This window comes from Microplitis mediator, chromosome 7 (genome assembly GCF_029852145.1).
Source record: "Microplitis mediator isolate UGA2020A chromosome 7, iyMicMedi2.1, whole genome shotgun sequence".
Lineage (NCBI taxonomy): Eukaryota > Metazoa > Arthropoda > Insecta > Hymenoptera > Braconidae > Microplitis > Microplitis mediator.
The window spans coordinates 2318831-2338180 of NC_079975.1; the positions used below are offsets into that span (position 1 = coordinate 2318831).

General features: G+C 34.2%; 1 protein-coding gene across 3 annotated transcripts in view; it reads right to left on the minus strand.

Moving 5' to 3' along the window:
• Window positions 1–13132: 13132 nt before the first annotated feature.
• LOC130671830 (transcription factor Sox-2-like) overlaps window positions 13133–19350 on the minus strand; it is a 193229-nt gene continuing 187011 nt past the window's right edge. The window contains exon 3 of one of the 3 annotated variants that reach the window (XM_057475922.1): window positions 13133–15601. In XM_057475922.1, coding sequence (XP_057331905.1) covers window positions 15541–15601 — 61 coding nt within the window. In that variant the 3' untranslated portion in view covers window positions 13133–15540. The remainder of the gene's footprint in view (window positions 15602–19350) is intronic. The other 2 variants (XR_008990585.1, XR_008990587.1) reach the window with 2 other exon arrangements.

Here is a 19350-nt window from a genome sequence, read left to right on the forward strand (position 1 = left end):
ATTTTAAAAAAAATATACTTGTAATTGTGTAATTGTGGATGTAATGTACGTAGAGAAGGTAATAGGATGACGAAATAATGGGAGCGGCCTGTACTCATATCGCGTTACTTTATTATGTGTATATTTGTTTCAGTTAAAGTATGGGTTAAAATACGAGTCTCGGTGCCCAGGACTCAGTAGCACCAGCAGACTTGGGTGTGTGTCGTGACATAAATTATTTCCGACAAGTATGCCACTGTGGACTCGGCAAAACGGGCATAAATCATCGCAAACACTCCTGCTAGAAGAATACCTCACGGATGAATAAACAATTGTCTGGATAATGAGAATGAGTATTGCCGAAGAAAGTATGACTACACTGTAAAAAGAGCGGTGTTAAAAATGGACTCATTTTAACACCGCCCGGTGTTAAAATGAAATTACACCGGTGTAGAAGGAGTAATACACCGGTGTTAAAAATACCGGTGTTAAATCAGGGTAACAGGTGTAAAAGCGGAGTGATATCGGTGTAAAAGGGGAGTAAAAGCGGGGTAACAGGTGTAAATGTGGAGTAATGCCGGTGTAAAAGCGGGGTAAATTGCGTCCGCTTGGAGTATTAACTTTAAAAATTATAAAACACAAAAAATGTCAGTTCTTTATGAAAATTAATAAAAAATATCATTTATTAACAAGTATAGTGATAAAGTAAGTAAAAATATTCACAAAATAAAATATTTTAACACCGGTCTAGAATATTCACACCGGTGGCGGCATTATTTTCACACCGCTTTCGGGGGTAAATTTAACACCGATAATTTTAACACCTACACCGCTTGGACTTACCCCGGTGATTTTTTACAGTGTATGACTAGACAGCAATAATATTTTAGTAAAAAATGTAACATTACGGAAACAAAGATCGGATGTTAATTTAACGAAGGGGTCTTATGCACACCTGAGGCTGTGGTGCTGCGGCCTTTGGCTACGGGCGAGTGAGTTTAGTCGGGCATTCGTTTACGAGATGAATTTCCGACTAAAGTAATTGTCCATTGGAATAGCATGCCCGAAACAATTTGTCTGGTTCTCATCTTCCTCGGCCCGGCCATTATTATCCAGCTGTAATTTTCCGTAAGCCGGTTGATTATTTATTTTTAGTTTCGGTTGCACAGCTAAGCCTCGATAGAGGATGCCATGGACGTCTGAGTGCAGGTATGAGGTATGATGCCTTGGCGACGTTGACGTTGACGGAGAAGATGCTGGTGCATAATAATAAGAGGATGGGTAGAGAGTAAGAGTGAGGAAAATAAAAAAAATATGAGATGTAGAGTTTAACAAACGCGATCAAGTAGCTTTGGCAATACGCACGTTAATTTTACGTATATACGGGATGTGTGTTTTTAGTCTTGCGGCTGCAAACTGTCGAATACGCACGGTAGACGGACCGCAAAGACGACCGGATGATACGCCCCTCGTGTTACACATATGTTCCATCGAATAAGATCACGACTCTACACGAATTTTATTTTATTTAATATATACACATATATGTGAGCTGTACTACTGCACGAAAGACGAGACGATCTTGTGGGAATTATTTTTCTTCCCATCAGCTGCACCCGTTCATTCCTTATTCATATATATATACATGTATATATATATATATAAATGTACTTTTGTCTTTTCGTAATCTTCCGCCATTAAACCGGACATTTAATACAATAACGTAAAAATAAAAAAATTTATCTCAGGTCAGCCACAAAATTTAATTATTTTTACCATCATTTGTACCTAGAGTACATTAATTTGCTCATGTATATATATAAATGTATATGGGTACAGTTGCAACGTCTGTCTGTCTTTTGGTATCACGCGATGACCTCGATGAGGTTCGTACTCTCACATCACACAAGAGGACTATTTTTATTTGGCGGTGTGTGACAGAAACCCGCGGATCGCAGGAATAAGAAGTGCCCTCTAACGGGAGTAAGGTGAGCATGTCTTGCTGCTCACAACTCACAGGCACTTACAAGAGGACATACATATATATATAGATATATAAATCTGAGCAGAGAGGACTGAGGACACACGTTATGACCCTGAAAGCACTTGTACGCTATTTTATGTGCGCACCGCACACGACCAACGACAAGTTTATTTTATTTTGTTTATTTATATCCACCACTGAGATTTATTATTTATATATATCGCGTGTAATCACGCAATGTCAGTCTCCGTCATCAGTAATAACGCAAATTTATCTATTTACTACAGCACGGATGTCGGAGTATAAGAGTTAAGAAGAAGAACGAGAATAAGAATAAGAGTACGCGGCGCAAAATAAATTATCGAAATTTCGGGATGAATTTAATGATGAGAGTTTGAATATATAAGAGGGCGAAATTTATCTAAGAATAAGAGAAGGTCTTGCGTGCACCGGCACACTTTACTGATTACAAGGCGTTTCTGCAGCATAAGTCTCGATGATCTAAATCAATCGCGCTGAGCTCAAGGGATATTAGAAGCTGCGCGATGATGATATGTGGACCCACCAGTGGTGATGATCCTGATGCCAGCGATGTTCTAGCCATTGCACAGCGTGTCTGTTTAAAGTGTCTGGCCCGAGGGCTAACAGCAGGAGACAGGAGTCAGAAGGCAGAGGCAGGAGGTGATATGCGTTTTGTTAAAAAGTGCATCGGCAGCAGCAGCAGAATCACCGAAAACTAACTCTTGCATGCTCCAGGGCCTGCCCGAAAATTAATATATACCTAAAACGGATAGAGGTGATATGCCAGTAATTTAACGTGTGCTGGTGGACGAGCCGAGATTATTATAAGTTTAAAGACCTCTATTACGACCAATGGCCAAATAATTTAAGTATTGTAGGAAAGGAGTAGCGCGTGTGCTACGCTACGGATCGTCTTCGCGTGCACGTCTGCCAGTAGTTTTTTTCGGGACTTTTTTATTTATTTTTTTCAAAGCACTGGCATAATCCGGGATCCTGTCTCTCTGCGGCCGGACACGAGCCCTTAGGACAAAATTTAAGTTTCGCTGCGTACGCAAGTTAATCGAAATACTCTTTGGGCGCAGAGTAGCGTGCAGAGATCCAAAGCATCATCAGCATCAGTCTAGTCCGAAACCAGCGAATTGCTGGCTGCTATGCGTCATACCGATCTGCTCATGTGGACACTGGAGACTGCCTCGGGCCCTCGTTATTCGCGATTTCGTTCATTATTTCGCCAGATGACCACCATCTACATTTTAATTCCGCGTTTTGTTAATAAACATACAGTCCTTTGTCTCAATCAACTCATATATATATGTATGTATATATATATTTACACATAGACTCTCACAAGCTAGTCAATGACGTGTCCAATTTTATTTATGTCCCGTGTATAATTATGTCTACGACGAGAGATTGTCGCTGTCAATGGGAAAGTTTTATATTTTTATCGTTTAAAATTATGTTTATATGCATAAAGAAATTACTATTGGGTAAATAATGATTGGCAGGAATCATTCCGGCATAAATATATACATATTTTATGAGTGTACGCATGCTATTCAATAATAAATTTTAACTTTTTGCAATGTAGGTTAATTTATAATGCAATTATTTATAATAATGTATATATATATATATATTTCCTGGTGTCAAATGTATAAACTTTGACCTATTGGAGAGTGATGTTAACATTTGAAAAGACGGATGAGTATGTGGACCAGATATTCTATCAATATCATGATAAGACCCTTTGTCATTGTAATTACGAGTTATTTATTCGTCCTGGGATCAAGTGTCAAAAGAAACCATGTCGTTTTTTTCTCATAGACATTAAATCACAGTTATAAATAAAGTAATTTATTTTTTAAAAATAATTATTGTTATTTTTTTTTTCATTTCAAATAAAATTCTAGTCAAAGTTCAAATTTGGATAACTTATAAATTATTGGGTTGACAAAAAAAATCACGGAATCATTTTTATAGAAAATTTTATTCTCTTTAATTTTGTTTCTATACAATTTTGTCATATTTCTCATAAATGACGAGTAATTTCATTTGTCGCGTACTCAGATCAAAATTAGAAGTCTCTCTAATATTCTGGAGTTTAAATTTATATTCTGACTGAAATATTGAAAATATCAAAAATTTATAAGAATACATTTTTATAGGAAATTAAATTTCCTATAAAAAAGTATTCTGTGACTTTGTCCGTAAGTTCAATTGTTTAGACACAAATCGAATTCAAAGTTCAATGAAAAATTTATTAACTTTTCAAAATTTTATCCTTAAAAATTTTTATGATTATTATCATATTTTTTTATGTAATCAACCCATTGAATTTTAATTAAAACACAACAAATTATCAGGTTACACCTCCCCCAATTTTTTCCTAATCTTAAAACAGTAAATCGTGTTTTATTATTATAATTACCTGTGACCACACAGGTATTTTACCAGCCTATACCTGGTGTCAATTGCTTGAAAAAACAATAAATATATCATATATTTATATACCCACATTCATTCAACGGCAATAAAATTTGTCATATATATAATTATATTTATTAGCACAATTATTATATTTTGTTTGTTCGATGGAATTAATTTTATCATTCATATATTTATGGGTACGTCAGTTGTCGTTGGTTATATAAATATATGTATGTATACATATATAAAAGACCACCCGTTATAGTTATATTATGAAGTAGGCAGTGGAGAGACCAGAGTAGGGAGTAGGGAGTAGTTGTAGGGCTGGTGATAGTATGTTCACATATGGGTGTATGATTTACGGTTTTTTTGATTTACACTGATTATGGAGTCCGCGGTAAGCTCAACACACAGTATATTTAATGTAAATATATGGATTTTAATTTTTTTATCATTTATGCTATTGTCGTTTATTGATTTTATTTTTATATAAATTTGAATTGAATATTTGTTTAATTAATTTAGAGCTTAATTAAATCACGTTAATTTATACATCAATCTGATTATTGATTTATTAATTATTAATTACAGAGGAATAATTAAATTTATTATCAACGGGCTATCAAAATTTTTGCTTTACAAACTTTTTTATTTTACCGATAAAGGAAATTGTTTAATATTCATTACAATTGTGCCGCTGAAAGGGAGGTCGATATTGGATTTTGAAATATAAATATGTGAACGGAAAAAAAGTATACCCAGGGCTCGGTGCTGAGAAAAAAATATTTTTCCTTAACTTTTATTGCTAGCGTTCTTCCAAAAGATTTCTGATACCCCCGAGGGCTCCGAATTTCCAACAGACGCATTAATGTTATCCAGAATCATCGTCTAAGACTTGGTATTTTTGGAATATCTCCGAACGCACTCTACCAATCAAGCGCAACTTTATACAGCTTGTAGGGATAAACAAGCCACGTCGAATGCCACCTTGAAGATCGAAATCGGATCATCCGTTTGAAAGTTACAGAATATTTACATAATAGCATACGCACGTACGTCCGTACACACATTCACACACTCGGACATCATCTTGAAATTAGTCAGAATCCCTCCCTAGAAAGTCAAAACGTCAAGATCTGTTAGGAATTCGGTTTTCGAAAATCAGACCGAAACCAATAACTTCGCTTTTTTTTTGAAAATATTCAATTTTCGTAGCGGGAAGTTAAAAATAAAGTTATAGGGCGACAACTACTCAGGTGCGTTCAGAGCAACCCCCTGACTAGAAAAATGATAATAGCAATTAAGGGAAGACATGAAGTCGTAGCAGAAGAGCTATTGGCCTCGAAGGATTTTTCTGGGATTTCTTGGATTCAGAGAAATTCAAAGTAAAGGAAAAAATATTTCTCTAGCTCTATTTGGTTTAGTTTCAGAAGTCACTACTTAAGCGGCGTATGAGCGCACGGACTTTTCCTTCTCAGACACATGTCCTCAAAATTTCAAGAGCCGTTCAAATGAAAATTTTTTAATTTTTTATTTTATTTTAATCATTACTGTTAACATTAGCACAAATTATATCATAAACTTCCAAGATTCATGCTATAATTCGTTAACAGTGATGTACCCAGGGCCAGGACATATCTACGTAAGTATAGTACTTACGTAGATTATAAAAAATTAGATTCGACTTTTAAAAAATTCTATGGAAGTCCCAGAGCCACCCCATGCAAATTACATATAAAATAGTGGAATACCTAAGGAATATTAGTCTATTTGAATTTTATCGAGGGCCAATGGCTTGAAAATACGCAATTTTTATTTCGTCATGTGTGGAAGGTTACGTTAGAGTCACGGTGTTCCCTGGGTCACTGGTAAGCAGTAAAATGACCGCTGTTTTGAGGAATTGGAATGCGTATTTACTGTCGTAATGCAGCAATGCATTAATTAACACTCTGTATAATATAATGAATTGAGTGGCACTTAGATCGGGTGTGTTATAGGAGGGCTTGAAATTTCCACACGAGTGACAGCGCAATTGGATGCAAGAGAAAATAAAAATGTGAATAGAAGTATAAGTAAAAATAAAAATAAAAATAAATTAAAAGGTTGAAAGAAAGATTTTAAAAATGTGAGAAAGAGGGAGAGGAGGGAATAAGGTACAGAGTAAGGCAGGCAGGCAAGGAAGGAAGGACCCACGGGCAACTTGCTCGGTGAAGTAATGCAATAATTACTCGGGCGGAAGTAATAAAATTAATCTCCACAAAGCTGGTTGCGCGTGCTCGCCTCTTCTTCCTCATCCCGCACGCGCGGTCCACCCTCTTATACACTTTGGCTCCAGGTTTAAACTCAACTCCCTCTCTTTCTTTTATCGTCTCTCGTTTATACATAAATCAAAGCCAGTATTTAGCTTTTAATAATTTGGCACGGGCTATACACCCAGAGAAAAAGACATGTACTATAATTTACGCGTTAAAACTTAATCTTTGTGCTGGTTAAGATTTATGCTCTGAGCGCTAATTAATTATTTTTTAATCAATTGATTGTTAATGATAATAGCAATTTTTTTTAAACTTGTCTCGAAACTTCATATTTATTTGAGAAGTAAACAAGACAGCTGGGGTACGGGATGCCTCGAAATTCGGCAACAAAATTTTTTCTGTCCTCGTCGGGGCACAACGGGACGTCTCATAAATTTGGCGGAAGAAATTAATTTACAAATAAAATTTTTTATTAAGTTGGAGACTATTGTGAACTTTTAAGCGATCGGGGTAAAATGGAGCACCTGAAAGCTTCAAAAAAATTTTGTCTTGACTTTTTTTATTGGAATTATTGTAAAATAATATCGACTAAAAATAATTATTATTCTCATTAATATAATAATTACATATATTTGTTAAAATTTAATGAGTTTTTGGTTCTGGTGTTGATGATAAAGGTACAAATTGCTCAACCGAGTGATTATAAAATTCATTATATGTCTGCACAATAATTATTTTCATATTTTTTCATCTTCATAACTTTCCACATTTTTTTTTTTTTTTATTTTTATCACTAAATGTACGAGTATTAAATCAGCAGAACTCGGATAGGAGTAAGATACGTGTTTGAATGGGGCTCTCCAAGATAAAAAAGTGTGCGTAGGTGGGAGGCGGAAAGAAGAGGCTGCAGAGGGTGAAAGCCAGGTTAAAATCTGCACCAGGGTGACTCTTCTCCCGCGATTAATGAGCGGTGTTTGTTGTTAATTGCTGCCACCATTAGGTTGACATCCCACTCTCCTTTTTATCCCCTATTGCACTTCTCACTCGTCGCCCACCAGAGCCAGAAGAGCACGAGCATTACCGCTGACGCTGATGTTACACTTCTGCCAGTATTTGTGCTGCATTTCTCCATCTCACGTCTACAATAATAATAATAATTACACACACATGTATCTGGAATAAAAATAAACCACCCAAGACTCCATGGGAGCTACAGATATTGCTGTGTACTGAATAAGAGGAGCTTGTAAGCCAGAATATGAGCGCATGTTAATGATGTAACCGGCACCTCTACTCTACTTTACTCTACTCCACTTTACTTTTATTTTTATTCCCTTATTCATTTTATATCAATGTACCCAGTCAAGTTTGTTCGTTTTGTCGATCTATACATATATACATATATGTACATATAGTACACCCGTTTTCATTTTTTCTACATCATTTGCGGACTCGCGATCCCACAAGTGCACGGAAAAACTCGAGGGCTTGCATATAATCCAATTCTGCTTCTGCTGCTGCATTGCTTGTCTCTGGGTATGAGGTTCATTTACATTTAAATTATAAAAATAATATTGCAAATATATGTTGGACTGAGTAAATTATCTAGTCGTTATAAAGCGCAGTGCCATTAATTAAGTATTAAGTGGACCCTGAAATTTAAAAGAGATGATAAAGAAATTAAAAACTATCGAGTCGATTAATTCCTACAGCACTTTCGAGGGTTTGCTATTAAAAAAATATACGAGCTGCGAGATTTAGGGTGTCCGAGTAGAAACGTGAGCTGTGAATGAGGAGTCAAAAAAAAGCCGGAGCCAAAGTGCGACAGGACATGCGAGCCATCAAAATGAATCTTGGTCACGCACTATCTTATACTCTACATTCTACATCTTGTTCTTAAATTATTTTTTTTTTTTTATTCCTCGTTTCTATAATTGGAAAAAATTCAGTGGTAATTTTTTTAAAAAATATTTTTTTTTGAGTAAACTCAATCTCACACTTTTATTTATCAATATTCCATACATAAAAAATTCGCTGATTAAAACCAGAGCAAATTTCGAGTGAATGCGGCTTCAAATAAAATCCACATCACTTCGAAATCCCCGAAAAAAAAATTCCCTATTCCCTTTGTAAGCGGAGTGACTTTTTTTAAAAATCCGGGCTTCCGAGTGACGAAATTTAAACAAAATCCGAATTCACTCCCGATTCTTACAGTCTAATAACCATTAAATTTATTATAAGTCCATTTTTAAAGTGACTGGGGTACAATAGGCAACGAAAATTATCCGAAGAATCCCCACGTTGCCCCGAATTTTTTTTCAATAAATTATTCAAAATAATCCTTCTTAACTCAGAGAACTCGTCATGCCCCACCCGTCTTATCTCCATATATAAATATAAATATATATATATATTTTTCATATATTTAGTTACACTGTTTTCCGTAAAGTATATGAGGAACGCTTAAGTGAGAGTGTCAATGACGGGTTAGGGGTAACATTCTAATTTCAGATAAGCGTCTCTCAGGAGACACCCATTGTGTTGGACCCTTCTCCTAGCTCACGTGATTGCTTGCACACACACCCACTTATCCACCTATATACATACTGTGCCATGTATTTGTTATGTATATTTGTCGCGTCAATATATACAATATACAATACACATGATTAAATACTTAGATAATTTATCATAAAGAATTAAAAAAAAAAAACATAATTTAAAGTCACTCGAACTAATAATATTAAATAATCAATTATTTCCGCGTCATTAATTCCATGTTGTCTGCGGGGCAATAAATAAAATTTTCTATCATATGTTTTTGGTAATAGATTTTGCGGTGAGCTTCACGTGTCGTGATGGCTGTGGCAGTTATTCGCAGTCGATGAAGGGTGTTTTATAATATTTGCGGGCGGAGAATGATGAGAGCAGAGAGCGAGAGGTAAAAAGCTCAGCACCCTTGTAATACTTGTTTCGCGTATATATCCCATGCAGTCTCCCCGCAATTCTGAGCGCTCTCCTGTGGCTCCCCTCAAGAGGAATTTCGTCTCAAATTAAAAGATCTTCGGCGGCAGAACCCCCCCGTGGGTAAAATCCCGCCGCAAAGTACTAGGGTGAGTAGTACGTGCAGTACTTATATATATATATATATATATATATGTATGTAACTCTTATATATATTATTGTCGCTCTCTTTCTTTTTTAAAACCACTTGATACGTTATTACTTGCGCATAATGCCGATAAAATTCTATTGATGATAAATATATTCCTCTTGATACCCTGATATTTTATGTGTCACCTCCGTTAATTTATTTTTACTCACGATCAGAGACAACCGTAAAACTTTTTACTCTTAATTGCATATGTGTAATTAATAGCAATTATATTTGTAATTAATTTTTTTTTATTCAAGTGCTGACTGTAATTAAATTAAAACTGTTTGATTTATTTTTCGTATTAATTCATGCAGTTTTTAAGACAAGATTACTCACGAACCCTGGGTCAAAAAACATAAATTTAATTTGAAATTTTGACTTAAATTGATACTAAGTGTACTCAGAGGAAAATGGATATAAAAATGTCAAAATTTTTATTATGCTGTCGATTAAACTTGAAACAGGAAGTTGAGTCACCACAAAATTATTATGCTTCGGTTCAAAAGAGATTATGGACTTAGAACTTATCGATGAATTGTAATCAAAGTTATTTGTCTGAAATACGAATTATAGGAGAGTATAAAAATTTTTGGAGGCTCACAATAATAAATATATAGTACAGCATTATAATTTTTTGAAAACTCAACTTCCGGTTTCAAGTTTGGTCGCAGCACAATAAAAATCCGTACGTTTTTCATACATTTGATTTTGACTTGTCATCCATTTGAGTCAAATTTCACTTGGTTTTGACTTAGGACTCAAATTTAAGTCAAATTTGAGTTTTTTTCAAGGGAAATTGTCAGTCTTTTTTACTGATTCATCTAAAAAGGGTAATTTTTGATACAGAAATTTTCAAATGTCCTCTGATTATTAATTTTTCGGCCCCATTTTTCGTCCCTGGATCTAAAAAGTGATGGATGAAGCAGTGAAATATCTATTTTATCTAGGGGAGTATATTGTTTAGGTAAAAAAGTTGGTAAAATTGTATTTTTTAAGTGTGAGTGTGGATGTGGAAAGAAATGAATGTGGTTGAGCGCCGAAGAATTTCAATCTGCGGTCAGAAGGGTGACTACTCTACCAGTGGTAGCAGCGAATAGAAAAGATATCGAGGACACCCTCATTTACAAAGGGGAAAAGGACCTGCAAGATTATAGAGGGCAGAGAATGATTTCATGGATTAACTTTATTGTACGTTGTATCTACAAATTTTATTTATTTGTAAAAGTATTATAACTTTGGACATTTTTTTTCAAGTAAACTTTTTGATTTTTGGGTAAAGTTGTCATCATCGGTAATATTATATATTTTTTAGTGTCATTGTAATTTCACACGTGTGCTTTTTAGTTAAGGAATTATATATAGCTAAAAAATAATTTAGTGGCCTGAATGTTGCGTGCGTTGCGTGACTAAATCGCGGCTCCATAACAAGTCAAATTTTCGCATCCGTTCGAAAAGGATAAAAAAATAAAAAACCAAAGACACTACAGTCTGTTGGCGTATTTTGTATATATATAATATATATATATGTATAGTATCACCACGCGTGATTGCGTGTTTTAGAGGCGACAAAAAAAAATAATTTTGTTGGCATCCTCAAAGTGTCGACAACGATCACTCTTGCCTACTCTCTCGAATATTATTATAAAAAATTATCATTGCATGGTTTAAATAATTTAAATCGCATTTTAAAATACTTTAGGCCCATTATTTTTTTTTGTTAATTAATGATTTTATGAGTGGATGTATAATTCTGGTATTGAGAAATCCAGATGTTGCCTGTCAACAAAAAAAATTTTTAATTAATACCACACATATGTACACATATATTTATTATATATATTTATCTTACAAGTACAGTACTCTGTAAAAAATCGGGAGTGAATGCGGATTTTATTTAAATTCGAATTCACTCCCGATTAAAGTTTCGGAGTAAAAAAAATCACCGCACATGGAGTCAATGGGAGGAACCGGAATTTAAATATTAAAATAACTCATTCGGAGTAAATTTTACTCCAAGGGATTAAATCAATCTACAGTCATCTGTTCCGCGTTTACTCCCGATTTAATCCGCGAATTTTTTACAGTGAGTAAATTTTATTGAATATTTCCTTGAAATAAATATGTAGAGGAGGGAGGGGCAAAAGGGGGTACTTAAGGAAATACCAAGTTTTCGAGGACTCAAATACGCTAAATTTTTTTTTTTTTAATGATATTCAAAGTAAATAGAAGAAATTTTCAGTTACCGTTGAAAAAAAAAATTTTTCATTTCTGCGGGCAAAGTGGGGTACCCCCTAAAAAAGGTAAAAAAAAAAATTTCTGGATTTTAAACGAATTTGATTAAGTTGAATTTTTTTGTAAGTAATTTACATGAAGAAAAATTATATTTTACATGTTTATTGTAGACAAAAGAAAAAAAAAATTTTTTATAGTTTTTATCATAAAACAAACGTCATTAATATTTCTCAACTGACAATTGATTTTTGAAAAAGTTTATCAAAAAAAATTCAAAGTAACGCTTAATTATATTTACAGAAGTGATTTTGGAATGTTTAAAAACCATTGAAAATATAAAATTTTGGGGGTACCCCGTTTTGCCCCCCCCCCCCTTCCCCTATATATATCCAAAGTTCTTTGGAAAACCTATAGGAGATTTATGCGCCTTTATATCAGCGACTTTGTCGTCCGCGAAGTAGTTGCCGGTGCCTTGGTCGTAGCCGTTACTCTCGGGCCATTTTAATTTCTCTCAACTAACTTTCTAATTACCAACTTTTTTGATTAATCACAGTAATTAATTAGTAGCTCGCGGCCTTCTTCAACTCAAACGCGAGTGGAGTCTTTTCCTCGCTGCCCTCCACTACATCTACATCGCGTCCTATATATTCTTAAAAAACTCCTACACCTTCAGTCCTCCCTTTTCCTTTACGACTTGCGCTTATTATCCTCGAGTTTTAATAAAACTTTATATTTTGTAACATGAAAAATATATATATTTATCATAAATACTGCAGTGCAAATTATTATTTGTACTCTTTACCACACATATTTAAATGTTCCCAGGTGTGCGTTCGCTATCTTCCGTCTCTACCTCATATGGGGATGAGTGTGCGTTAAATAGTCGAGTCATCGTGTAATGACGTGTGCAACTTGTGCAGTGTCGGTGTTATTGCCTGCACTGGGAGACACTGGATGGGATCGGTGTGAAGACTCAGATAAATGATGAATAAAAAAAAAAATAAATGTAAAGAGGATCAATCGTCTCGGCCGTTAAATAAAATAATAACGAAATATACAATAATTACATTTATTATTTTTAAAAAATATTATTAAATTAATAACGGTATTATTTTTATTAAGGAAATAAATAAAGGAGTTGTTATTATATTAGTAACTACATTTATCGTTTATTCTTCGACAATTATTGCATTCTCGCGTACAATTGAACAAGTGCTCATATTACAGAGTTCCTACTAAGACGTGCTCCATTACTTCCATTTATTTATTACAACAAATCATTGTTATTATTACTTTTATTGTTTATTTTTGTTTTTTAACTGTGGTTTTATATTTACAATTTAATGTACAATCTGTATAATCGACGCACAGACTCAGTATTTAAATAAATTTCATATTTTTTACATAAGGGGCGGGTTTAATTGCCAGTAATTTTTTTTTATTTCGGGCGAAATGGGGTAGGCTAAAAAAAAAAAATTTTATTTAAACTTAAAATATTTTACTGTAAAAAGTCGGGAGTGAATTCGTAATGATTACGGATTTTATTTAAATCTGAATTCACTCAGAATTTCGGAGTTTAAAAAAAAATCACTTCGCTTATGGAATTAATAGGGAGTTTTTTTCAGGGAGTGATTTCGGAGTGGCCTGAATTTTATTTAAATCCGCATTCACTCTGATTCGGAGTTTTGATATTAAAATACACTTCCCTTCGGAGTGAATTTCACTCCAAGGGGATTAAATAAATAAACATCCTCTGCGCATTCACTCCGCAAATTTTTTAGAGTTCTATTTTATAAGTAATTTTTGAATAAAACGAAAAAAAGTTTTCTCTAAAATCATATCTTTGATTAAAAATTAATGATAAAAAAATACACTGTAAAAAATCGGGAGTGAATTTGGAGTGAATCCGGGTTTAATTTCAATCCGAATTCACTCCGCCACTCGGAGTTCCAGAGTTCTAAAAAAAATCACACCGCATGCGCAGTGAATCGGGAGTTTTTTTTTATCGGAGTGATTTCGGAGTGACGCGGATTTTATTTCATTCCCAATTCACCCCGAGTCGGAGTTTGAACATTAAAATATTTTTACTTTCTCGATCACTACAGTTAAACAGTGTGCGTGTGTGTGCGAGTATGTATGCGCGTATGTCTGCATATGTGTTGGTGTGCGTATCAGCTGTATCAGTAGTGTCCTACGCGAGTTTTTACTTCGATTTTATTCAGTGGAGTTATTTTTTATTAATATTTTTAAAACTCCCCTTCGGAGTGAATTTCACTAGGGAGTAAATAATTAAAAATTCATGCACTCCACGTTTACTCCGCATTTAATCCGCGAATTTTTTACAGTGTAATAAATGACAGATTATCTTAATATTGAAAAAAATTGAGGTACTTCATTTTACCCGACCCTCCGCTATATTAATTTTTTTTTACCGTACAGAAATTTAATGAATTGTCTTAAATAAAGCTTCTGTTTAAATTTAATATTATAAACATATTTCGGTCGATGGTTCAAAATAATAATAACAATTATAATTTTTGGGTTAGCTCTTGTTTTTCTCATACATATATGTATATATATCTGAGTAGATATCCCGTTGGGCACACGTGGGTGTTCCTGAATGAGCGCCCCACGCTGCGTCGTCGTGGTTCCTCCTGATGCTCGTGCAGACGATAGCCATCATGCGCTACTCACGTAAAAGCACGCGACGCGTATTCCAGAAGCGTACATCTTCCTCCTCGAATAATTAACGAGCCGATATCAAACACTCTTTCTTTATTTATTTATATTCCTCATTATTATTCATCTTTATTTCCCTTTTATTTTAGAAAAATTTAATCATTTGGATGTCAAGTGCATCCCAAAATAAAATTTAACTTAAACTCAAAAGTCATATTAAATCCGGAAGTCATACAGCGCGTCTTAATTATTTTATTTATTTATTTACTTCATTTCATTTACACATTTGTCACACTTTTTATCACATTACATATATCCGCTCACTCTTATTTTATATATTTATAATTATTTATAATATTTATATATTTATATAATAATAATAATTCAAAATCCTACGAAATTTAACGATTGGAAATATCAACGAATGTTTTATCAATTATTTATATGATACAGTGACAGTAATAATTATATTTATTTAGTTTTTTTATAAAACGATGGTTCAAATCGTTTTTACTTTTTTGTATTCAGATCGCAGCTTACAGATTTTATTTTTACAGTTAAACGTGGTATCATTTTCCGCAATTATTATATGGTACATTAAATCAATGGACCACGTAATTAATAGTAAGTTAATTAATAATAATAATAATAATAATAATAATAATAAACAAGATAGAAATGAAGATGAACGACGTGGTGCAGTGTCAATAATAATGCGTAGGCAGTATTTTTTTATGATCATGATTGTGATAATCTTATTGCCTACTCGTGTAAAATTCATTATTTTCACACGAGTTATTGGTTCAGGGTGTCGATGATCTTGACTGAGGATACTGCCGGATACATTTCTCGGTGTACTCATACCTGGAACAAATTTTTAAAAATTCATAAATTAATAATTTAACTCTCGACCAAAAATTTTTAAATGTAAATCAAATAAAATGGCACAAATTGATCCGCGTAATTTTTTTCATTATTCAAAAATTAATTTAAAAAATCGTGACGGTAAAAAATTTAGTGAGCCCATTTTATCTCAGAGTTTTTTCTAGTACTTGGGTCATGTTAATAAAGTAATTAATATTAGGGGAAGGGGAGGCAAAAGGGGGTACCCCCAAAATTTGATATTTTAAATCATTTTTAAACATTCCAAAATCACTTCTGTAAATATAATTAAGCGTTACTTTGAATTTTTTTTGGTAAACTTTTTCAAAAATCAAATGTCAGTTAAAAAATATTAATGACGTTTGTTTTATGATAAAAACTATTAACAATTTTTTTTCTTCTTTTGTATCCAACAAACATGTAAAATATAATTTTTCTTCATGTAAATTACTTACAAAAAAATTAAACTTAATCAAATTCGTTTAAAATCCAGAATTTTTTTTTTTACCTTTTTTAGGGGGTAGCCCACTTTGCCCGCAGAAATGAAAATTTTTTTTTTTCAACGGTAACTGAAAATTTCTTCTATTTACTTTGAATATCATTAAAAAAAAAAGATTTAGCGTATTTGAGTCCTCAAAAACTTGGTATTTCTTTAAGTACCCCCTTTTGCCCCTCTCTTCCCTATAATGCGACTAAAAAGTACACAGAAAAAACAGATATCTTGAGTCAAGAAAATATTTTTGAAGACAAACGTTTTCGGGAACCAAGTCAAGATTTTCTTGAGCCAAGAGAATTCGTCTTGGTGGGAGAAGATTTCTACTTTATCTGACAAAATTTAGGTTTCCAAAAAAATTTTCTTGAATCAAGAATATTTACCTTCAGTCGAGAGATTTTTTTTTTGTGTGTATGAATAGCAAAAAAATGACTCTTGTTGGGGCCCATGTTGCCCCAGCCTGTGTGTAAGCAAGATATAACTTGTTAAGAGTAAGAGATATCATGATTCGGATGCATTTCCGAGTGTCGTGTTACTGGGCCCTGATACCACTCGGTCGTCGCGGACCGGGAAGCGCGATGGTTGCTATCACACGCGGACTCTTTCTATCTGCGGGCCAGAGTATGATGGAGCCTGCGGGTGGCCGTGTGTACCGTACACAAGCCAGAATCCGAGACTCCAACGTGCCTGGTTTTGCCGCATTAATAACACTGGTAGCTGCTCATATGTTAAATGTCTACCCCGTTACCTTTTCTCCGTTGCTACCTACAGCGATGCACACTAACTACTTTTTTAGTCGTACACCAGCTCGAGTCACTACTTTATCCCACTCCTATATAATAGTCCTGGCATTTCTAGACTCTAGTATTTATACATTCCCAGCCTGTCCACTCTCTATTTTTACTACGAATCCGTAAATAAATAACTCTGACATCTCACTCAGAAATATTCATTTTCATTCCGTTGCTCGATCGTCTCGCGCCACAAAAAATTAATTCATATTTACATATTTTTTCTCTATCCTTTTTTTTAACCCACAGATATCTTATTAAACTGATGCATGAAATTAATAACGTTATTCTTATCTTTGATCTGTGATTACCGACCCAAGACGACCAGTCCATGTGTGTATGTGTGCATGTGTGCAGACGATGTGCATCAATATTATATATGCAGTCCGGTAGGTATTATAACCAGAAAGATTTTAGGCTATCGCAAGTTGATACTGCGATATATGCTGCAGTAGGCTCCTGTTTATATACATATACACATATATATACCACTGCAGGACACCGTGCACCGCCATGTATCATCCTAACGAGCCGAGGATTGCGTGCCGATCTGTGTTAAGAATTTATAATGCCCATTATACGGCTGTACCTGCCCTTGGTCATTTTGACAAGTCTCAATGATCAGTAGCACCATATGTAGCTTTTTATATATTTTATAAAAATTAATATTTATTTATCATCATTATTATTTTTTTTTTTTAAGATTCGTGATCAGTGATCACATATTGATAGACAAATTCACTGAGAAGGTGCATCTTTGATGCTACAGTTTGCTGGAGAGGCTGCAGGAAGATTAGGCTTGGGCGGTTCCAGCAAGCAGAGGAGTTGAGATAAAGGATAAAGCAATAAGAGAGATAGGAGCAGAAATGCAGGAGAGTAGTCGAGAGCTAGGAGAGACCAATCCAGCTGGTGATGGTCGCGTCGCTGATTACGAAAAGCTGGAGTACTCGCTGGTGGATTGAGTTGGTAGTCGGTAGTTGGTCTTATAGTGTCTTCCTTATCCGCCGACTCTCTCTTACTATTACTATCTATGAGTACATATATACTCTATTCATCTTGCTCGTCTCGATTTTCTGGATGTGCTTCAAGTATATACCAGCCGTTCCCAGCTATATATATGTATATGTATATAGAGATGGAAGATTCACGGCATCACGGTCTCGAATGTCCCTTGCTCTCAACGAGCAGGACCAAGAGCCACTTTGAAGATACGATCTTGAAACAAATTGCAAGTCCTGCTGCTACCATCTCCTTTACTCCACTTTTGATACTTTTTTTGCTTCAACTTGCCCAGTATACTTTTTATCTCATCTCGACGCACACCTTTTGCTTCTGCGTAAATGGTTACCACTTTATTTGCCAATATATAAATATACAGGAGAGAAAGGGGCATCATGGAGCACCCGGGGCACAAAGGGCCTAGAAAATTTGGCAAAAAAAATTTTCAACAAGTCGTACTTATTTTGGGCTTATTAGAAATTTTTAAGCCAAGCGGGGCCTCTGGGGTAAAATAGGGCACACGTAAAAAATTTAGCATGATAAAAAAAATATTAGGTTTATGGGGGAGGGAGGGGCAAAAGGGGTACTTAAGGAAATACCAAGTTTTCGAAGACTCAAATACGCAAAAATTTTTTTTTCTTAATGATATTCAAAGTAAATAAAAGAAATTTTCAGTTACCGTTGGAAAAAAAAAATTTTCATTTCTGCGGGCAAAGTGGGCTACCCCCTAAAAAAGGTAAAAAAAAAATTTCTGGATTTTAAACGAATTTGATTAAGTTGAATTTTTTTGTAAGTCATTTACATGAAGAAAAATTATATTTTACATGTTTATTGGAGACAAAAGAAGAAAAAAAATTTTTAATAGTTTTTATCATAAAACAAACGTCATTAATATTTTTCAACTGACAATTGATTTTTGAAAAAGTTTACCAAAAAAAAATTCAAAGTGACGCTTAATTATATTTACAGAAGTGATTTTGGAATGTTTAAAAACCATTTAACATATAAAATTTTGGGGGTACCCCGTTTTGCCTACCCTACCCCCTTTTGCCCCCTTCCCCTAATAGATGCGTGTAATGCAGGTAAAATTAAATTTACAGAAATTGTTATCCAAAAAAATTAATTACTGGTTTAGAAACTTCGTTGCAGTCCGTTTTCCCTCTATGGATTTTCATACTCAATTTATTTCTAAATATAAGTAACTATTATATATATAAATATATATAAAGCTCAAGATTACTTGGAATGGAAAACAATAATATTTCTCACCCGTTTGTGGTACGAATTTGTTGGCAGTTGTTTCGTATTCTGTAGGGTTTCGAGAGCTCATGGGGCTTCGGTGAAACGAAATTAAAAGTGAGGAAAGTGCGTGTGAGAGAAATACCCAACAACACCGAGTACATAAAGGTACATAACAAAACTCAGCATCCTCTGGGAAAATCCCATTT